Raw genomic sequence first — 23,940 nt, forward strand, 5'->3', positions numbered from 1 at the left:
GACTGACCAGCAACAACAACAGGTGCGGGAGGACGCTCGACGTCAACTCGAGACTGCCTTGACTGCCTAGACTGAGCAGTCAAAACAACTCTTGACTGCGGTGCTTGACGCTCAATGTCAAAACAAGTCAACTATGCTGGTTGGCGAACGTCCTGAACGTCAACAAGAGCAAGCGGCAGCGGCTGAACGTCCACAAGCGGCTGAGAGTCAACACGGGACTGCATCGAGTGAGGCTCTACAAAACGCGATTGACGTGACTTTGTAACGTCAATGTCAACAGGACGAGCAAAGGCTCGTTTGGGCGGCTGACGGCCAGGATCTCGATCAGCTAAGCGGCTAGGATCATCGTGAACCTGCTCAGCAGAATAGTCCTCCATAAGAGAGGCAAGCTTATTCTGCATGTCTTGCCGTACAACCCATTTAGGATCAACGGGAATGGGTGCGGTAAGAGACGAGGGTAACGTCTGTGACTGCAAAACCTTGCCTACAATAAGACTCTCGGAGCCTGTGTTACGCTTTTGTTTAGGCGGCGAGCAGTCTTCCGATGACTGCATAGGGTCAGAGCTGTCCCAATGGCTACAACCAGGACGCTGGACCTGTCCTGAAAGGACTGACTTTCGCTTTAAGGGCCTCGAAACCTTGCTCCACGGTTTCTTACGCGAAAAGCCTTCGGATGACGAGGAGAAAATCGTCTCGCTCGTCTTATGGTAGGGGCGGTCTTGATGAGACACGCCTGAAACCATAGAGGGAACGTCTGTTCGCTGATCAAGGCCTCTCGAACCCATAAGTCGTACGACATTACTTCTCCCCTGGGCTTGGGAGCTTGCAAGAGGTCTCAGACTAGGCGAACGACAGGCACGAACAGACGAACCCTCGGTCGCAACACTGATAACACTTTGCGCAATTATCACTTTATCACTACGATTTTCTGTTTTGCACTTATTTCACTGAAATCGAATTTTTCAACAATTCACATTAGGCATGAATAAAACTGATTTCTACCTGAAGCACGCAATTCTACCCTCATCAAAAGGTTATAAGTATATAATGTAAGCACATTAATACAAGCAAAAAACAGTAAACATATATTAAGATAAAAAGATCAGTGGCTGAGGAGGAGATTAAACACTAGTTCATTCAAAACTACGTTTTCAATCTCTCACCGTACATTGCCTTGGGACGAGAATAAAAACTAAAAACGTTTTATCCTTTCTCCCCGTACAGAGACTAGGGACGAGAGTAATAAACTGACTCGAGAACAACGTTACTCGCTTGGGACGAGAATAAAGATCGGAACGTTCTCTCTTCCTCTCTCTCTCTCTCTCTCTCTTGATTTCGCACCGAAGAGAAAAGCCCACTTACCTTTCGTCAATAAACAGGTTATTTGACCAAAGGAAAAAACTGAAAGGACTAAGAAATTGAAAATTAACAAGTTCCTTTAAATTAGTATTTAAAACATTTAAGTTTGAAAGAAGAATGAACAAAACGTCAGAATCGATTTACTCTTTCTGCAAAGTGAAACCGTGATTCTCTCTCTCTCTATCGTAACGATAGAGCGCAAACTGCGTAGCATAAATAAACTAAACGTTAGTTCATCTTTGAAACAGTACGAAGACTATTCAAAGAAAATCTTTCATAAAATATCTACTAAAAAATATTCATTTAATAAGTTTTAAATCATTTGTTCTGTAAAAGTTATTTACGATTGAAAGGGCTCAACGTTGTTTAACTTCGGTTTCCAAGTTAGGACCGCCTACTCTCGGATTAGGGGAGGAATAGGTAAGGTCGCATATAAACAAATCATTAAAATTTATCTTGATGTTTATCATAAATGGAAAGCTAATCGAAGAGGACTAATAAAGGCGGTTGAGATATAAAATATATAGAGGAAAATCTATAATTAACAACAACAATTTATAACGTGATAAGATAATTGCTAAAAGCCTAAAACACACTTCCGTACTAAGGGAAGGGTCGGCCATTTAAAAGTCAAAGAAAGTCCAAAAAACAATCCAAAGTCATCAACAATTAAATCTATCCAAAAATGAGTTCAAAATTTAAGTTGAAGATAAAACACCTGCACTGCGAAAGCTCAAACCAAAAGGAAGTACTTCACCAAGACTGTTGAAAAACTCCAGGTTAACAGCGAGTAATGGTACGTCTTGTCGATCAGACCGACAGAGAAAAATTGAGTCTGTTTACATGTATATGCGGTATCTGGCCGATAGTTGGCGCTAGTGGGCACACCCGCAACCTTCATAGCGATCGCTCGCGAGTTTTTGTGTGTTTTTCTGTCGAGCCGCCGGAGGCTCAGCTATTATATATTCACCGGCTAAGTTAAATATTTAAAATTAGAAAAACCAACTGTATTTAATTTATAAGTTGGCTGTACTTAATTTGAAGATTTGAGAGGATGTCTGACCGGTTTGAAAATAGGACAGCACAGAAAAGAATGTCCTAACCCATTTTCCAACAAAATTAAAAGATGGTAGTCTAGCGCATATGAACGACCAGATGTTCTTGGCTTCGGTACAAGTGTTGGTTCTCAGTGATGTGTCATTGTGTGTTTGATATATTTCAGCATAAGAGGTGCTGTGATGGATTCAACAAAGCCTAATTCCATAGGTTTTCCTAATGCTCACTAAGTCTGTGCTGCGCACCTTGATACACTGGCCCTGAAGCAGGAAGGAGAATATTTCTTTTGTATTTTCTTCTCATGTTCTAGCCTTTCACAAGAAACTTCTTGGAGACCACACAGCACATTAACCCGAAAATAAGTAAAAATGCAATGTTGAATAATTAGCTTTGAGAATACACGATTCTTTGTTGACATGAACTGCTTATATTTATAATTCATTATCTTGTAAAACTAGCAAAAATAAAAAGTGACAGTTTTGATCTTGGGCGAGTAATGGCATTTTGTCTTTTACTATTATGGAGGTGTTCTGTATTCGGTGTTATATACCTATGAATGATTTCCCGTATTTGTTGGTAAATATATCTATGAACACCATTACTGTTATACATTTTCTCACGGCTAAGATGCAAAAAGGTTTTTCTTTTTATACAGCATCAGGAAATAGGTTATCAGGGATTGACATTAAGGGGGTAGCAATTATTTCCAGATTTTCAACAATCAAGTTTTACTGGTGTGTGTTGCCTCGTCCTTCAGAATGCATTAGTCTGACTGTAATATTATCATGATCACAGCCTTTATTATCTTCATAAGCATTATGAATATTTTCATAATTGTTCCTATTTTCTATCCTTTATAAATTTTCTTTGGGGTTGGGGTTGCAAAAAGGACTTGGTTCCATAAGATATCCCGTTTGGCAGTTGGGTGAGAAAACTCAAGGGGGGAATGGATAAAAAGTAATTGGTAGACAGAAAGCAATATAGCCAAAAATTTATGAAAAAAAAATATTACTTTAACCTAATGAGAGAATTATCCACAGTACTGCAATTATACGTTCTTTATTTCAGTACTTTACCAAGAATCCTTAAGGAACACAGGGCTGATGAAAGCTATAAGAAATTTTGAATAAATAATTCCTTCACTTACCAATCCTTGCAGTCTTGTAGAAAAGGATAAATGGTGTGTTTGCAAGTGCACAGTAAATTTTGCCTTGGCTCCAGTTATACCCAAACTTGAAACTTGTTCCATGCGGTACTGAGCTTGAAGTGATGGTAAAAGAGCGGCCTGGATGCTTAAACTCTGAAGGGAGGAAAAATGGAATTTCAATAATAAAATATCACATTTCTATACCCACCCATGTTACTTAAACTCTTTTGGGAGAAAAATCATGTGTCAGCTATTTCATACAACCAAACTACATTAATATAGAGGGGGACTTATGAAACAAGTAATAATTTAGAACACCCTTTATAGTAATAACTTTATGGCACCCATTATAATTGCATCAAAATAATTTTCAATAATTTTTGTTTTCAGTTTACAAACAAACCTATGTTAGAGACTTAGTTGCTATGGCCAAACTTTTAAGAAAAGAAAAAAAAAAGATAGTAGAAGGAAATATAATACCTATACTGAGTGTAGTAACAGTATTTTCAAACTTACCCAAGATTCGTGTGGTATTAGCTCTAAAAATGAATAAATTTGACAGCCATTTCATAATTATGAATTTTTTTTATTTTTCCTAAAAATAAATAACTGTAGCTATTTATGGGGATTATATTTTTGGCGAAGCTGGAAGACGAGCCATAAAACTTTTAGCGAGGTATAATCACCTGCCTGCTAGTTAGCGAGGGGTTCTCCAGCTATTCTGCTCACTCACACACTAGTGTTGTGTTACCATTTTTTATTGCAGGTAGGACTTCAAAGGGGACATAAGATGGTGGGCCTATATGTATAAATAGTTATAGGTTTCTATCATTATGAAAAATACAATTGCTTTCGAATTTGTCATTTGTTCCGACATTAAATACAAACCCTTTGCTATTTATAGGGATAACTCACTCCTGTCTTGAGTATTTGACTCAGGGTTTCTCTGTACATACTGGCCACAGTAACAGTTGATCTAGCACATCGGCTACAGAACGAAGACTCCAAATCTGGAAGGACCTGAATCTAGAATCCGCTACTCACGGATTTTGAGTCTTAACAATAAACTCTGGGACGAAGCTGAGAATTACCTCCACCCATCCCCTTTAATGGGCGACGTCATAGGAAAGACCATGAAGTTCGCGAACTCTCTTGGTCGAGGCCAAAGCGGGTAGAAACACTGTCTTCATAGAGAGGTGGAGATCTATAGTCTGGCATAATGGTTCGTAGGGAGAACCCTCCAGAGATTGAAGGACATGAACCCCGTTCCTTGGAGGAGGTCTAACTTCCGACTGGGGGCAGGTAAGCCCATAACTTCATATGAGAGACAACTCCAATGAGGGAGAAATATAGATTCCTTTCAGCTTCAAAGCAAGAATCAAGGATAAGTGGTAGTCTTTCACTGCTGAAACTGAGTGGAGAATTTTCTTCCAAAGGTAAGCAAGGAACTCCACTATTGTTGGGATAGTAGCATAGAGGGGAGAGATATCCCTTCCATGACACCAACCAGAGAAGACAGTTCACTTGGCCTGGTAAACTGCACACGAAAATCTTCGCAGGTATTCAGCCATCCTTCTCACAACTTGTTGTGTGAAGCCTCTCTGAGAGAGGAGGTGCTGGATAGTCTGCAGGAGTGAAGTTGTAGCAAAGCTACAGCTTTGTGGAAGATGTTCGCATGTGGCTGTTTGAGTAGATTGTGTCGTGAAGGGTGTTCTCCTGGGATCTCCATCAGGAGTTACAGAAGGTCTGGGAACCACTCTGCGTGATGTCATAGCAGAGCTACGAGGGTCAAAGAGAGGTTGTTGGATACTCTGGTCTTGATGAGTAGTCTTCTCATCAGACAGAATGGGGTAAAGGCATAGATGTCGATGTTGTCCCACCGTTACTGGAATGCATCATGTCAAAGAGCTTGGGGATCTGGGACTGAGGAGCAGTACAGAAGGAGCCTGAGGTTAAGGGACGTTGCAAACAAGTCCACAGTTGGGGAACTCCACAAAGTTAGGATTATGTTGGCTACTAGATGACACAAACACCACTCGAAGCCCAATACCTGAGTATCTCTGCTCAGATTGTCTGTGAGCACATTCCGTTTACCCGGAATGAAGCGGGCTGATATGGACAACTGTCAATTTCATCTATACTGCTAAATGGCATAGGGGCTGCAAAAAGGCACCGCCTTGCTTGTTTACATAAGCCACTACTGTGGTGTTGTTGCTCATCAACACTATGGAGTGACACGGCAGGAACTGCAGGAGGGCTAGTTAGGCTGCCCTCACCTCCAAGAGATTTATATGCTTGTACTTTTCAGACTCTGAACAGAGCCCTTAGGATGTGTGGTGCAGCATGTGGCCCCCCTCCTTCTTTTGATGCATCTGAATAGAGCATAAATTCCAGGGGGAAAACAAGAAGGTCGGCCGCTTTGCGAAGGTTCTTGTCTGCCTCCCACCACCTTAGGTCTTTCTGCTGCTCTAGTCCCACTGGGACTAGGATGTCTGGGGAATTGCTTGACTAATTTCACTTGGACTTCAGACTCCTTTTTCACAAGAAAGAGTTGACTGAAGAAACTTAGGGATCCATCTTCAACCTTTTGGAGAGCGTCCTTCTCCAACATGGTCTGGACTTGTTGGATCTCTTCACATAGGAGCTTGACGGAACTAGATTCCGAGTCCCTGTAGGGAAAAGATTGAATGATCGGGATGCAATACCCTGACCAAATCATGGAGAGTGTCCAGGGTTTAGCCCTGTGCTGCAACCCCTTTTGCCAGCAGCGTTGCAGTCATCAGCCCACTCGAGGACAAGTGGGAGGACTGGCCGTCCTAGCAGATGCGGCCTCGGCTGCTACCTCTACTCCTTAACAAGACGGCTTAGACCCTTTCCGCTCCTTGGCTGAAAAGGGATTCCTCAACACCTTTTTATGAATTGTAGTAATTGTCGATGTCCTAGTTGTCGGGAGTTTCAATGTTTGAGGCTGCTGCTTCTGTAGCGGAGGTGCACAATAGGGACAGGTTGTCAAAGCGCAAGGGAGTCCTGGTTGGACTTCCTCCAATGCCCTGCCACCCATTCAACATCTTCCGGCCTGAACAAGGAGGACTGTTCGGGAGTGGAGTTCTTTAATCTCGTCACTTCTGCGTGTGGGGGACTTGTCGTTAAAATCTTTCTATTACAGTATCAAGTCTCTTCCCTCAGAATAGCGTCTGCCAGCAGGTTAACTGTCTGGTGGGAGAGGAACTTAATGGTTTTGGTCCCCGATAATAGAAAAGTTTCTATCAATCTACTCGTATAATCCTTGGACCAATCCTCAGTTCTGACAAGGTGTCCGATGGATCCCAACCAAAGATCCAGCCATGAAGTAGCCTGCATGACTTACTTCACTACCTTCTCAATGTCGAGGATCTCCGACGCTGAGAAAGAGACGGAGTCTCTCTCAAAGGAGACTCCTCTGGTGAGTGCCTCCATGGAGTGGTCTAAAGGCAAGGCTGAAAGGGGCTTATTCGCAACCTCACAATACTTCCTCTGCTGCACTAAAGGTGGCAGGAAGAGTTTACCGGATGAGCCTGCACAGAGGAAACTGGAGGAGCCAGCGATCTGGAGAAAACCCTTCCTTTAGGCAACTATCAACCCCTTCAACCAGGGCAAAGCTGCACGGGCCTTGGGCGGTCGTTGCGTGCCATACACATGGTCAAGCACTTCGTCCTTGCCCTCTTGATGGGCCACTGTTGTGTCAGTCAGTCCATTGATGATCCTCATGCAGGCCAGGACCTGCCAGAAGGTATACTCTGACTCCTGCTTGGCCTCCGTAAGCCTAGGACTAGCAGCCCTTGGGAGATAACCATCACCATAATCGCAGTCATTATCCACCTACGAGCCCTCACTCACAAGAGCCCGGGTTGGGTTGAAGTCGTCAACTAAAGTTGTGAGAGGAACATTGCTTGCTGGCGTCCTAATGACTGCTGGGGAGGTTCCTCGAGGCTTCTCTCAAGGATGTCTTAACGCCCTGGATGGGGTATTCTTTGGGACCATTTTGGCGTCTTTAGTCTCTCTGCAGGATTGGAGATACTCCTTTAAGGTCTGGAGGGTTCTTCCTACCTGGAGGACAGCTGTCCCTCTCTTACAGAAGGAACAGCTGGCAGATGGTCAGTCTCCTTGGAGACGGGGCGAAGTTCCGGTGGTACTATTTTTATAGGGGAGGGACAAAATGAGGACGTCAGTGAGATCTACCAAGGAGATTGAGAGCCTCGTCTAGTTCGAGTCAGCCGCTCCATTCTCCTCTTCTTTTACTTAGTCAATACTGGTGTCACCTGCACCTGGGAGAAATCTTGTTGGATCGCCATCCCTATATCTGCTGCTCCCCCGCTTCTTCTTTATGGGCAAGAGAATCATCTTTGTAGATGGAGGTCTGCACGGGGCTGGCAACAAAGCTCTATGTCTGGGGTCAGATGGGGGGAGGCAAAACTGGGGGGAACTGACTTCTACAATGGGATCCTACGGGTGATGGCTACAGATTGTTCTGCTGGTAGCACACCAGATATAGCTTGTTGTACTGCCTTCACCAAAGCGTCAAACCATGATGGTTCTTTCCCGACGCAGAGAAGACCAGAAGCTCCTTAGATAGGCTAGATGGTGGAGATCGCCTCCTAGGAGTTTACAGTCTTGGAGCCTGAAAAGCAGGGAAGTTAGGTTTCTTACCTGATAAGACTGGCAAAGGCATGGCCTCCAGCTCAATGAACTTGCGGACACCAAGAGGCTGGGGAACGACGAGGAGATGGGGAACGAGGAGGAGATGGGGAACGACAAGGAGCTGGGGAACGACGAGGAGCTGGGGAACGATGAAGAGGTGAACACCGCAGAGCTGACAAACGGCGAGTGGGCGAACCCCTGTAAGCTGGCGAACAACGAGAAGTCGGCGAACAACAAGAAGTCGGCGAACACTGAGGAAAAGGTGAGTGACGAGCCCGAGCTGATCAATGCCGAAGAGCTTGAGGGTGACGATAACAATCTGGCAAACAGCACAGATTAGGCGAGCGACATGTAGAGTGATACTGTAGTCACGAGGAGGTGAGTGACGATCCCGAGAAGAGTGACAGTCACTGGGTGACGCGTGACAAGCAGCTTGTCAGTGATGAGACATCAATGGGGAATGTTCCAAAGGAGAGTGAGAAGATCGTCAGTCCCTACGAGAGTTGAAGAGACGTCTCCTTGCAAATGAAAAAGGAGAATGTCTGGAGGGGCGGCGAGGACATCGTTCCCTTAACAAGGAGGAGTGACAATCCTTGTGATGGAGGGGGCTTCTGTCGACAACGGCATGCCACTGAGAGGGAGAGAACATTCGTCAATGGCGGTGAGGTTCCTCCGTAGGGAAGACCTCTGAAGGGAGGGAAGTCAGCGGAGTGCCGATCAACATCTGGAAGGTCTCAAGGACGGAGTCTCTGGGGAGGGCCTCACTCATGAATGAGAGAGGTGACCACCCGCAGGAGAAACCTGCCTTGGACTTTGCTCCTTCCCTGATGGAAGAGTCGGCTCAGCATGAGGAAGAGCAAGGTTCTAAACAATGGCAGAAGCAGCAAGCAAAGGTGAAGGGTGAGACCCATCGGTGGCAGGGGAAGACTCTCTAGGGTCTCGGAGTTCTGTATTCACTGGGTAAAGGATTTTACTTCAGCGCCAAGTTGGATAAGCTCTAACAACGCCTCCTTTGACAGGGGAACAGTCATTCCCATTGATGGTCAGCGATGGTCAAACCTGTAAAACATCTGAAAATTAAAAAGTTCTGTCCAAGGGAAGGGGCAGAGCAGATTCTTTAGGGGAAGCAGTCCTGATCCTTGAACCCAGGGGTTGACCTGGTGTTAAAGGGTCTACGCTCCTGTTCGATCGTTCCCCGGAGGAGACAGATCAAGCAGGAGCTTTGGGAAGAGATCAGGGGGTCAAGGAAGAAGTCTGAGGTTTCTTCAATTTTGAGGAAGACCCCATAGGCAAAGAATCTCTCTTAGATTTCTTGCACCATCTCCCAAATCTCTCCCATTGGGAGACAGATCACTCCTGGTACTCAGGATCGGTGTTGTCCTGATCGCAGCGCCGCCCTTGGCAGGACGGACACAACATATGCGGACACGTCCTCATAATGGATGGCAAAAAAAAACAAAAAAAAACAATCACACCTGTAAAGAAAAAGCAAAAAAGATTAAGCCAAAGGGCAAGATAATTTAGGAGATGGAGAGTGACAACATCTGTTCTCCACCAAGCCAAAAGCTAAAGTGGTAACACAACACTATTGCGTGAGTGAGCAGGGTAGGGGTCTACCCCCCTACCGCCCCACTAACTAGCAGGTGGGTGATCATACCTCGCTAAAAGTCTTATGGCTCCTCTTCCAGTATCGTCAAGAGTATAATTCCTATAAATAGCTAAGGGTTCGTATTTAGAGTCGGAACAAACAAGAATTTTTTCCTTAATCAGTACCATGACATGTGTAACCATATGATGATAGATTCAGGGAGGTACAGGTTTAATCTTTCCAAGACTGCCATAAGTATTCCCCTCAAAATAAAATAAAGAACAAGAAATGGACAAATAACCATTAAAAGTGAGGTGGAGAGAGGGACCATCTGTGAATCTTGGGTAAGATTGAAAATAACTAATCTAGTTTTGTGAATCCAGCTTTTTTCCATGAATCTTATAAGCATTCCTTTGCTGAGTATCCCATTTCCATGGATGAAGGGATAGTGGTAATTCCATAAAAGGAATTCATGAAATAACCAAGTTTCATTTATAAATCACATTCCATCATAAAAAAGTGTGAGGAATGTAAAAATCCAAACATCACTGTGATAAATGGTAAGACACTTTGAAAAAAATTTGTGCAATATAAAGAACCAAGCATCATTGCAAAAGGGTTGTAAGAAAGAAATTTAGTTATCATAGGTTTAAAGGCAGAAAAACCAACACCTAAGGAAAAGGACTGGTGTATAAAAGATGTAGAGTCTTGCAAAAAACCCAACTGAAGAACTAAACTGTTTAAAAATTTAAAGTTTACTCATGAATGGCAGAGGAAAGGGGCAGTGACAATGCCCTAAACCACAATGGTATTGCGGCTTTGGCACAAATGCCCAAATAAAAAGCAGAAGACATACCTTGATATTTTCACTACACACTAAAGTATGATAAATGAAAAATTTTAAACCAAATATAGAAACTAAATTATACTTTCTTACTAATACTCAAATATTCTCCTGTAAGGCAATTCCACAAATCACAATCACTAATTTGGATAAAAAAGCAAAATAAAGTTTTAGTATGTCAAATTGACAAAAAAAAACTTTAATTTGATAACAGTAAAAAGCTTAAAATTTCAAGGAAAGAACCCTAGCTACTGTCCTAGCAATTTATGTGCTAAAGAATAATAAAGCTAGACATAATCTAATAATAAATGAACCAGTAGTGACAGCTGTAACACTAAGCATGATCTGTGTTACTTATAATTCAATCTAACTATAAGTAATATACAATTCATAGATTATTGGGTTACTTGAGATATAGGAGGCTGAGATACACAGAGCATTGGCATATGGCACAAGCTGAATATGAAATGCCATTTATTTTAGTATAAATGGTGTTGGCATAAAACAGCTCCCCCTGAGACAGTTGGCTGCCAATGATATGCCAGCTCCCACTGAGACAGTTGGCTGCCAATGAGTATATCGCAAATATACAATGTTGAAAAGCATCCTATGTCTATATAGTACCTGATAAATACCTCCCTAATAAAATATTTTTCTCGTAAAAGATAAAAGGAAAAATTTTATCCATACAAAATCCTATTTCTATTACATCACTGTAAGTATATCCTTACCAGCTATATATAGGAGGTGAGTTGTAATATCAGATACCAATATTTACATTCAACTCAATAAACATAAATGAAACGTATCAAAAATGGGGCCAAAATAAATTTTCTGAACCATATTTTCCTAGCAAAAGATAAGCCAATTTCATGATAATTATCTACATTCTACATAGAGCTATTCTCTCCACTTATTACACATGGCCTAAATGTACGGATGCAATAACCTTGCCGGTCTTCATACTGGAAGAAAGTACTGACCCCTACACTACTGCGAATGCTGGTCTTTTACTTCATCATGTAAACTTATCATGTAAAAGTTCACTCTGTCACCAAGTAATCAGAATAAGAGATCTCATATCCTCAAACTACTACACCTCTATGAGAATGTTTCCACAAGGCAGTATGCATGGAGATGGAAGAGGTAGGCTATAACTGAGCTATGATGTTGAATATAATAGAAAACACATACCAGGAAATATGCAAAACAGATCTTTTATTTTAATCTAGATAGTAAAATGATTATAAAGCCTAAAGCCATTTATCCTAAAATCAATAGAAATTCAAATATACCAGGAAAATTGGATGGATTGATAAAAGTGTCTAGTCAATGAAAACATTATCAGATTGAGAGGTAATGTGGGGTACTGAAGCACAGAAAGGGGGTTCGATATCACAAAGTCATCCAGAGTTCCAAGGTGGATCCAAGAAGGGAGGGTATAGCAGATTAAGAATGTATATATTTTTTCTAATGTAAAGACGTTTGCACTTCAAAGATATTAACACTGTGACTTATAGGTATTATTCATCAAAACAAAAAGTTTTTATTTTTTACAGAATGGTTCCCAAACAATAAAGCTCAAGATACTGAGGAGTTCAGTACTAGTGAACATGAGTATTAAATAAACTTCTGAAAAATATTTTGGTTAAGAATAAAATGGGGATACTATACACAAAACTAAGCAGAAGTTCACTGAAGAAGTCATTAGTGCAATTGACATTAGCAACATAAATGTGCAATGAAAAATATACTAAAAGATATGATAAAATGAATTAAAATAGAGAAAACAGAATATGAAAAAAAAAAATAAAAATCACACTCAAAGAACCTGTAAGTTTCGTAATGTCTTGAAATCGCTGGAAGTTGTTTATCGGTCAATAAAAACCAAAGTGCAATTGGGTTTAACAACCATAGAACTAAAGGACCTTACACACATGCCTCAAACCATTCTCCATTTTTGTTTACAGGTGGATGAGTGGATCAATATGTCTAAGATTTGTATACACAGGCCATGTTAAAGTAAGGGTTTACGATGAAACAAAATAGAATTATGTGCAGTATGCAAAGACTTATCTTCTACATTTACACAAAATTTACTTCAAATAATGTTTGAAGGAGAAAAATATATTCAAAATACCTGGAGCAATATGGAGAATTGTATAACTAGGGGATGTAATAAAGAATCTGAAGGAGTGGGCTCTTGAGGGCCAGGTGGTTCTTGAGGAGGACGAGGAGAGGCTGCCACATCAGGTTCATCTACAGTAGCACCACGCCTTACACCTGGACGTGGCACTCTCAGTTCCTAAGACATGATAAAGAGATAATCCCTTTAGGCAAAAGGCTGAATTTTGCACTCATTAAAAACTTTTTTCTTTTTTTTTTTACAAATAATTATGATCACGTGATATAGGAAAAACTACAGGGAACAGTAAAAATAAAAAAGGTATAAAGTACAATCTAATGCCATCAAAATATAATTCACACATTTTTTGTTATTTACACAAAATACTGATACTGTATCTTGAAGTTTTTTAGGAAGTTTATGTCTGAGTTAACGTATACTGATTAAGTGTTAATAAAAGAACAGCAGAGTAATGAAAACCAAACAAAAGCGTCACTTACCTATAACTTTAGTTTATAAAAATACACTTACCATAAGAGTGGTAGATAGCTGCTTTGTTCCTCTAGTCATCATGTCATGCAGTATTACAGGGTGTTGTGGGATATCTATGTGAACATCTCCAATATTTATCAGAGCTGAATTTTTGTCCTTGGTTTTACGTGAAAGGCTAGAGTAAAGTCCTTGGCTCTTCCCAATGGTAACTTTGACAACAGTTCTGCAAAAATTGATCTTTAAGGATGTTTTAAGAGATGAAATACTATGATAAACTGAAAAAAGGACAATAACTTATCAGGATATCAAGGTTAGTTACTACTAAATTCTTTGAATCAATTAAAAAGGCCTTTAATTTATCAAGCTAGGTATGAGATTATCCTGAGTAGATTGATTAGTGAATTACTACTAATAAAAGCATGAGAAATTGTTTCCATGAACCTTCACTGATGTTCATATTGCTTCCCTCTGGAAACCTGGTTCAACGAACATTTACCACATTGACTGAAAACTTTCCTGACTTCTTTCCTTTCAGTCTCTGTTGACTTTGGCTTGGCGACAGCCCCTACTCTAGCTTGGGAAAAATTAGGGTTTTCAGTACATTTTAAAGAATTCCTCTTCAGAATTTATAACTGCAACATAGATTATATTCGAAGGAAATTTACCAGATTTAAGTTTTTAGTCCTTTTAAAGTTGTTCTCTGGATTTGTTATTAACTTCTGCGTAGATTGTTTAGGAGAATGGTTTCTGGGCAATCATGATCTGTATTCTCTTTATGTCTCATTTCAGGGACAGTATTGTTATTTAAATAACCATTTTGAGAAGTAAGAAGACAACAATTTTCCTCTTATAAACAAGTATTATTCTATGGTTAGACAAAATAAAAAAAAAATCTACTTCTAGTTCAGGGGAAAATTGAGAGAAAACTAAGCTAGTTGATTATAGCAAGGATTGATGACTATAATGACACGCCAGCACCAAACTCCAATACAACACTAGAAAAATAAAGTTTTGAATATGATGAACTTCAAAAGCTCTTAACTTTTTCAGCTTCTTTTGCGAAATCTCAGGCCACTGGGTCATCTATTGAAAGCAGTAATTCTCAACTAACCTGTTCTATTTCAATCCTAGCACGACACCTTAAGTCGGATCTAGTAGTTCTAAAATTCCATTCATTAAGGGTTCTGGTGGTAAACAGCGTATTACAGATTTGAGATCCTGGTCAAAACTGGAATAAAACTTCTACAATACTATGTAGTATTGAGCCTCATGGTACAGAACACAAGAATGTTAGAAATAACAGCATTACTAGTACTACTTACATGATGGTACAATCTGGGAAGATCCGAATGTAAATGATGGTCAGAATTATGAAGAATCTTTAGCAAAATTCCTAAAACCCTAACTTAATGACAGTGTCAGAAATTAATAGATAAGAAGTAAGAAGAATAAGAAATTTGCTTTCCTGCAAATTTGTGTACAACAAATTAAGATGAGAGTCAGCAGCTAACTAGACAGGTGAAAAGTGCTCAAAACAAGGTAGAATGAAAGAATTACAAAATTTCCTTAAGATAAATAGATCACAAAAAATCTTAAAAAAGACTTTTGGTAGTAACCCTTTTTTGTGGAATTGAAGAAGAAACAGACTGAACAAATTTTTCTCAAAAGTAAATTTTCTATCTCAAAATTAATTTGCAATCAAGAATCACACCTAGAAATTTACAATCCTACTTTGAATTTTGTTTAGATTAAACTTAACTCCCCATAATTTTCACCATGCCCTTATTGCAACTAGATCTCTATTAGAAAATCGGCAATCCCAGATCTACATTCAGGAGATGGAACTGGTGCAGAGAGAGCAGCAACATCTGTATACACAATGAGTAATGGGTCCAGAACACTACCCTGTGGAACACAAGATATTGTATTCAAATAGTCACTATGGTATCCATCATCTACTACTCTGCAATATATCACTTAAAAATTCAATAATGATGCTAAGAGAAGACCCACCCATTTCCCTCTGAGTTTAAATACAAGGGGTTCATGATTAACAGTCAATGGCAGCACTAAAATAAAGGCCGATGATCCAAACTTCTTGACCACAATCAATGGATTTCTGTACACCATTGGAAATTGAAAGAGGGGCATCACATGCTTTAAGGCCATTACGAAAGCCAAATTACAAACTAGGGAAAAGATGTTTACCTTCAGTATTATATACCTATTTAAACGTTTTGCCAAAAGACATTCATTAAACTTAGATGATATCGGAGTTATAGAAATTGGACATTAATCAGCAGGGATAGAGCTAGAACAACACATTCACTTGATGGACTAACATTACCAATTATTCATCCAGTGCACAAAGAACATCTTGAGAGCTTGCAAAAAATAACAAACAAAACCAAGGCATGATTAGATGTCCCAATTGGAGGACCAACCTTACTTGTTTTAACACCAAGGGAACCAGTGTATACTAGGGCCAAGCAATTACCAGACCTGTGAGTAGCTTCACTTATGATTTGTTCATAGCCTGATTCAAGAGGCAAAGTCTAAACCTCTACAGTCATTGCAATCAGTGGGAGAAAAAGAATTTTACCATTTTATGGTGAGCACCAAAATCACCATCAACCACAAATGAGCCCTTTCCATCATCTTGTATCTTAGCTACAATGGTAAGAAGACAATCAAATATAGAACCATTCCAGTCGTGATTCTCATAGATGTAACATTCCTTGACTGATTCTCATTAACCCTTTTACCCCCAAAGGACGTACTGGTACGTTTCACAAAAGCCATCCCTTTACCCCCATGGACGTACCGGTACGTCCTTGCAAAAAAATACTATAAAAATTTTTTTTTTCATATTTTTGATAATTTTTTGAGAAAATTCAGGCATTTTCCAAGAGGATGAGACCAACCTGACCTCTCTATGACAAAAATTAAGGCTGTTAGAGCAATTTAAAAAAAATATACTGCAAAATGTGCTGGGAAAAAAATAACCCCCTGGGGGTTAAGGGTTGGAAATTTCCAAATAGCCTGGGGGTAAAAGGGTTAAATTCACATTCATAGCAAGATTTATGAGAAGCAGGGTACTCAGTCCATAATACACTGCCATTCCCCATGCCCAAAGAATGGCATTCCTTTTAAAAATATTCCTAACATATGGAATACGCAGCTCAGGCGAGTGCCTCATTTGAGAAATCAAAGTTTATGAGCATAATATAATATTACAGTAGTGTATACTGTCTGGAGTCAATATTCAAGGCTCTGTAGAACCAGAAACAACTGGTGGTAGACAAAACTGTGGAAGTATTTTCAGACAATATGACAGCATTGACCTACATCCGAAAACAAGGGGAGACGAGATTATGCTACCTTTACCAGATAACAGAGGTGCTACTGTCTTGGAAAAAAATAAGGGAAATAAACCTTCTCCTTTACTTTATTCTGGGAAAATAAAACAGTTATGAAGGAAAAGTTAAATTTTTCCAAACAAATGGTACATCTGTCAATATGTATGTAAATTTAGAAATGGTGGGGAGACTGAAGGTAGACATGTTTGCAACATTGCTGAACAAAAAATATAGCGCATTTTGTTCACCAATTCTGGATTACAGATCCCTTAGTACTGACAGCTTTAGTACTTTTATAGGACAAAGAAGTATACAACACTATCTCTGTTGGCTCTTTTGCTAAAAGTGCCTGAATCTTTGCAAAAGGAAAAGAAACTTTAACTGGAAATGGAATTAAAGTTGATAATACAGGCATGGAAAGATGGGTAACTAATACTTCTCTTGAACTAAAGATGGAAACTTAGGCTCCTTAGTTCCCACTAAGGAAGAACCCAAGATAACCTCCCTCCTATAAGAGAAGAGGTTGTTACAAGTCATCATGGTGTCTTATCAACACAAGACTTTCTTACAATAAAGATAATAATTAAAATCTGTTTCTATTCAAATTCTTAGTTGGCGTAGACTTTGAAATAGTTCATATCTAGTACATAAAAGCTTTCTTCTTTAAAAAAACGATTTTTTACCCCCAAAAAACTGATGACGTCAGTACCTAGTGCTTCAGAAATTATAAAACAATGATATATAATACATAAAGTACTAACAAATAAGTAAATCAACATGTGTACAGAGAAAAAAATAAAAACAACTCTATAAGAACCACTTTACCTAAAATTTAGTAAACTGTTTGTAAACACATGTTGGACTTACTGTTGACTTGGGGCAATTCCCTCTAGCAAAAGAATCATTGTACTTCCAATATGGCCTGTATGAGAGAGTTCTGATGTTGTTCTCTGCGTAGCTCTAGCTTGTGTTCTTGCTCCACGAACCTTTTCCCTGTTAAGAAAATGTACAATTGAACACACCGTGTATACACTGACTATAATACTAACTACACACAATGAAGTATTCATAATTAGCTAAAACATTGAACAACCTTTATTCTTTAAAAACCTTCATTCAAATCTTGATGGAATAGTATTAATGCTTTACATAATACTGTACTAACAAAACAGCCTTGATATCCACGCAAATTACTGATACTATACATTTTAATACAAATGTACGTGTTACTAACAAATTTCTTAAACTAATTTTCAAGGAACTTTCTCAAAATTTTAAATCAATATTTACCTGAATGTTAGGGAAGAATGAACAGCATTCATCTCAGCTTCAAGCTTCAGTCCACTTAGAGTTGCTAGAAGTTTTGTTCGCTGGATCTTAGCCAAACCAAATACCACGAGAGGAGTTCTTTCCCCAGACACTATTCCAACTTTTGAAGTAAAATTTATAAATTATAATGATGTCTAATATAGAGAATAAGTTAAACAAATGAGGTATACAAAAAGAATTATTAAAAGAAATTGTGAATGGAATATTTGATACCCTCATGCAATTTTTCTCATTAACAATAACTGAAATTTGATATAACTCATTATAAATAGAATTAAAAATGTATAAAATCATTTCTAAAATTCAAACACTAATGAAAGAAAAATGCTATGCTTATTATTTATATATTCACAGGCAAACTGAAGCATACAGCTCGTTTATTTTCTTAAAATCCTTTCCTGTACATATCGAAGAGTGTACTTAAATTTATATCTTCCTCTTACTACTTAATTTTTATTTCATTATAATTGAACACTTAGGACTTTATTTATTAATACTTGACTTACATTAACGAAGTTCAAATTTAGACAAAATTATATTAAATCACTGTCAATATCAATAACTATTCAATACATGTAAAGACCAACTGGTATAAAAAAACATCGCAAAGTTGAATCATTTCTGAAAGAAAGGGACACAGAAGATTCATGATATAAGTTCCCGTTTTTAATCAATCATGGCCCCCCCAGTAAATATTTAAATCCTTCATTTGTTGACTTAGATAGTACAGTATGTGGCGGTTGATAAGATTTCCAAAATTCAGTAATTATTTACATTACAAATTTCACAATTGTTTTAAAAAATTAAATCACAAATATTCATTCTAAACAAGAGAATTTATATATATATATATATAAAAAAAGAAATATTTCTACACTTAACTGATGTTCATACTGGTTCCTATCTAGAAGCTCAATTTATCAAAAATTTCCTATATGATTTTAAGGATTACCCATCTTTCCATTTAATGTACACATGCCTCTAGTAAAGAAATGAGACACTAGCAGTTAACGGCAAGAAGCGAAGAAGTGTCGTGCCAGGGGCTCTTTGTTATTTCAGTCTCAAAGTTGAATCTACTATATTCTCTATCCTCTTGACATCACAATTCATTGGGTAGGAAGGTGGACATATATATGAACACAAGGTGAGTATAGAAATAACTTTTATTACTAAGATTCTGTTTTTGTCCATGAACCTTTCCTAATGATCATAATGTGACTTCCACACACTGATTGAGGTGAAACATCAGTGAAAGAGAGAGAGAGGTCATTCATAAAATAACATCATGAAATATCAAAATTCTAACTTAACTGGTCTACTGTAGATTAATGGTTACAAGCCATCTTAAAATACAATTTGAATATGGGACTGAAGATTTTTTTTCTAAAGATATTTGAAATCTGGGACTCAGGATTATCTCTAAATAATAATATCTTATTTCTAATTACCTATTTATATAAAACCAACAGTATCAACTAAATCTAGAATTTTTGTACATAAAGATACTGTATCATCAATTAACTGAGGCCACATCAATAGCAAGATTATATTTATGCATACATTAATAATTGATAAATGAATAAGAAAACACTATCATGTATTTACTCTAGCTTTGTTCATAAGTGTGTATATCTTTATTAGTGGAAGTGAGCGAACAGCTAATAATGCTAAACTTTACAAATGAAAGAAAGGGAAATGCTGAAACCTTATAATTCTATTAATATAAACAAAAAATAAATACATAAATTAAAAACAAAATATTATGATGATAATACTTTCTATAATACTATATATTTTTCAATCTTTGGTGTTTGTATATTGTATGCAAAACTAGCAATTCAATCAAACATATATATTGAATTAGGTAAAATTTTTCAAAGTCTAGCCAACTAACACTTCGGTTGACTCTATACAACTATGAAATTTTATGTTTAAGATGTTGACTATTAGGGTAGATTGTTTAACAATGATTTTGCTTACTGAGAAGAAGCAATATGAACATCAGGGGAAGTTCTTAGGAAAAAAGTATTATCCAATCACAAAAAACTGTCATTTCATCATTCTTTGCCCATAATATACCAATTTTTCTTTATCCAATCTTTGGTATCTATTGAACAAAATAATACTGTATTATACTATCTAGAGCATTCTGTCATAACAAATATGAAGAAAACTTTGCTAAAGGTGGAAAACTTACTTAATTCCTTTGTTTTATCAGCCACCACTGGTGGAGGGATATGAGACTGCATTCCTGCTTCAATGTCTGACGCTTTGCTTTCTTTCAAAATATCATATTTACGACTCCCTTTGTGTCCATCTGCTGCATCACCAGCAACTGAAGTCCTGTTTAAAAAAAAAAATGGAAAATGTAAAAATGAATTAGCATGAACCTAGCAACTTTAAAATCAATCTCGACCTCTTTTCATTACATATTTACTTATCACGCTGCATTATGTATAACATGCTATTTACATTACAATTGAATAAAATCAAGTTTTAATGATTGATAATCCTCGCTGAAGAAGAAAATCCTTAAAATTACAGATGTCTGTATTATAAAAGCAAACAGCAAATGTGATTAATTTATTACAAAAGTTTAATCTGAATCTATACGAATAATTTAAACTACCCTTAATTTTGAAGGACACCACTGAAAAACAACTGATATGAAATAGATGAATTAGATTTTATTTTTATAAATTTTCAAGTGTTCAATCAAAATTTATTTCCAAAATAATTTACTAGCCTTCCAGTTGTGTCTGATCTAAAATTCCAAAATATATGGATCAATTGCTGAGGATTATTGGGCCTCAATGATATTATTATAAAGAGACCCCTATCTAGATTAAAGTACAGTATTAAAAATGATGAAAGGACTTTTCTCTCTCTTGGTAGCAATCACTCAGCTACTAGGGGTTTAAGGTGAACCTTGTCTGGTTAGTTAGGATAATTTTCTAGATCAGGATTTTTGTTTTGGTTAATCTCTTTGCCTCACTTTACCAGCCTCCTTCAAATGTGGGAATTACATATACCAAAGGCACTTCCCCCAATTTTGGGGGGTAGCCGACATCAACAATGAAACAAAACAAAAAGGGGACCTCTACTCTCTACGTTCCTTCAGCCTAACCAGGGACTCAACCGAGTTCAGCTGGTACTGCTAGGGTGCCACAGCCCACCCTCCCACATTATCCACCACAGATGAAGCTTCATAATGCTGAATCCCCTACTGCTGCTACCTCCTCGGTCATTTAAGGCACCGGAGGAAGCAGCAGGGCCTATCGGAATTGCGTTACAATCGCTCGCCATTCATTCCTATTTCTAGCATGCTCTCTTGCCTCTCTCACATCTATCCTCCTATCACCCAGAGCTTTCTTCACACCATCCATCCACCCAAACCTTGGCCTTCCTCTTGTACTTCTCCCATCAACTCTTGCATTCATCACCTTCTTTAGCAGACAACCATTTTCCATTCTCTCAACATGGCCAAACCACCTCAACACATTCATATCCACTCTAGCCGCTAACTCATTTCTTACACCCGTTCTCTCCCTCACCACTTTGTTCCTAACCCTATCTACTCGAGATACACCAGCCATACTCCTTAGGCACTTCATCTCAAACACATTCAATTTCTGTCTCTCCATCACTTTCATTCCCCACAACTCCGATCCATACATCACAGTTGGTACAATCACTTTCTCATATAGAACTCTCTTTACATTCATGCCCAACCCTCTATTTTTTACTACTCCCTTAACTGCCCCCAACACTTTGCAACCTTCATTCACTCTCTGATGTACATCTCCTTCCACTCCACCATTTGCTGCAACAACAGACCCCAAGTACTTAAACTGATCCACCTCCTCAAGTAACTCTCCATTCAACATGACATTCAACCTTGCACCACCTTCCCTTCTCGTACATCTCATAACCTTACTCTTATCCACATTAACTCTCAACTTCCTTCTCTCACACACCCTTACAAATTCTGTCACTAGTCGGTCAAGCTTCTCTTCTGTGTCTGCTACCAGTACAGTATCATCCGCAAACAACAACTGATTTACTTCCCATTCATGGTCATTCTCGCCTACCAGTTTTAATCCTCGTCCAAGCACTCGAGCATTCACCTCTCTCACCACTCCATCAACATACAAGTTAAACAACCACGGCGACATCACACATCCCTGTCTCAGCCCCACTCTCACTGGAAACCAATCACTCACTTCATTTCCTATTCTAACACATGCTTTACTACCTTTGTAGAAACTTTTCACTGCTTGCAACAACCTTCCACCAACTCCATATAACCTCATCACATTCCACATTGCTTCCCTATCAACTCTATCATATGCTTTCTCCAGATCCATAAACGCAACATACACCTCCTTGCCTTTTGCTAAATATTTCTCGCATATCTGCCTAACTGTAAAAATCTGATTCATACAACCCCTACCTCTTCTAAAACCACCCTGTACTTCCAAAATTGCATTCTCTGTTTTATCCTTAATCCTATTAATCATTACTCTACCATACACTTTTCCAACTACACTCAACAAACTAATACCTCTTGAATTACAACACTCATGCACATCTCCCTTACCCTTATATAGTGGTACAATACATGCACAAACCCAATCTACTGGTACCATTGACAACACAAAACACATATTAAACAATCTCACCAATCATTCAAGTACAGTCACACCCCCTTCCTTCAACATCTCAGCTTTCACACCATCCATACCAGATGCTTTTCCTACTTTCGTTTCATCTAGTGCTCTCCTCACTTCCTCTATTGTAATCTCTCTCTCATTCTCATCTCCCATCACTGGCACCTCTACACCTGGGAATTAACAAGATTAATATCAGGAGAATTAAATAGAAACAAATAGAGTTTTGAGCGACACAGATACATTTCACTTTGGAGAATACTTGCAGTGTGATTTGATCGCATATGCCAGCATATAAATACACTAAAATAGCCACAACATAACCCCGAATAAAGACTGGAATCGCAAGTGTCCTAGTTGATGGTGGGATTAAAATGTGAGGCGAGCAATCTCTCTAAGCTTGGGGAAGGGGGGAGGGGTTGTAATTACCTCCTATAGTGAATGTACCATTGGCTAAAGAGAGTGGTGTGATTATGCATGGTAACATAAAATATCCCATACACAATCAGGAATAAAGGCTAGAATTCAAAAGTCTTTGTTGGTTGGCTGAATAAATGGAGGGGGTGGGGGCTAAAATCAAGGGGAGAAACTTTCTAAGTAAAATAACCTTAAGTGTGATACACAACCATGTTCTTTACTCTTTGGCAGGATGAATCAAATGATTTTAACTTCCATATGGTTTATTTTTGTAAATTATGTATCCTGTAAATCATACACTATTGTACCAGGCATGTTTTGAAGTTCAGTGTATGCCATCGTAGTGAAGGGGGTTAATGGCAAAAGATCAACAAATTCATAAATATATAATTATTACCTACCACCATAGAAAAAGGTAGGCTATGCAAACCAGCAAAATAATAGGAGAGGAATCAGAATCAATAATGATGTCATGGGGATGGAAAACCAAAAAATAAAAATCTGACCTGAATTATCCCCTAGAAAATTAATCCTCTTTAGACAGAATTGGTCATTGTTTACACAAACAATTGGGGCATACAAACACTGTGAACCATTCCCCATATTCTATCCAGTTTAGACTGCTCAACCCTTGACTTGCCTCACATTGTGGGAGGGTTAAGTGTTCTCATAACAATCTACTATTGAATCTATTAGCACATATACAGAATTTAAAAGCAGATGCCAAACTTTGATAATTCCAAACTAAGTCCTCCTATATGTAAAATAAACCATATTATAGCTATGTAACAACATACAGGAAAAGAGAGTAAGAAGTCAAGTTGGTTAAAACAATGATGCAGTTGCACCAACTTAGACTTGATTGGTTCATGGTGCC

General features: G+C 38.5%; 1 protein-coding gene across 1 annotated transcript in view; it reads right to left on the reverse strand.

The window, feature by feature from the left end:
- Window positions 1-23,940, reverse strand: part of tweek (transmembrane protein KIAA1109 homolog tweek) — a 789,520-nt gene that overhangs the window by 252,729 nt on the left and 512,851 nt on the right. Inside the window, 6 exon segments of the mRNA XM_068348609.1 lie at window positions 3,563-3,715; window positions 12,812-12,976; window positions 13,328-13,511; window positions 17,515-17,640; window positions 17,938-18,076; window positions 20,174-20,319. Coding sequence (XP_068204710.1) covers window positions 3,563-3,715; window positions 12,812-12,976; window positions 13,328-13,511; window positions 17,515-17,640; window positions 17,938-18,076; window positions 20,174-20,319 — 913 coding nt within the window.

Source organism: Palaemon carinicauda, chromosome 24 (genome assembly GCF_036898095.1).
Source record: "Palaemon carinicauda isolate YSFRI2023 chromosome 24, ASM3689809v2, whole genome shotgun sequence".
In the NCBI taxonomy this organism is placed as follows: domain Eukaryota; kingdom Metazoa; phylum Arthropoda; class Malacostraca; order Decapoda; family Palaemonidae; genus Palaemon; species Palaemon carinicauda.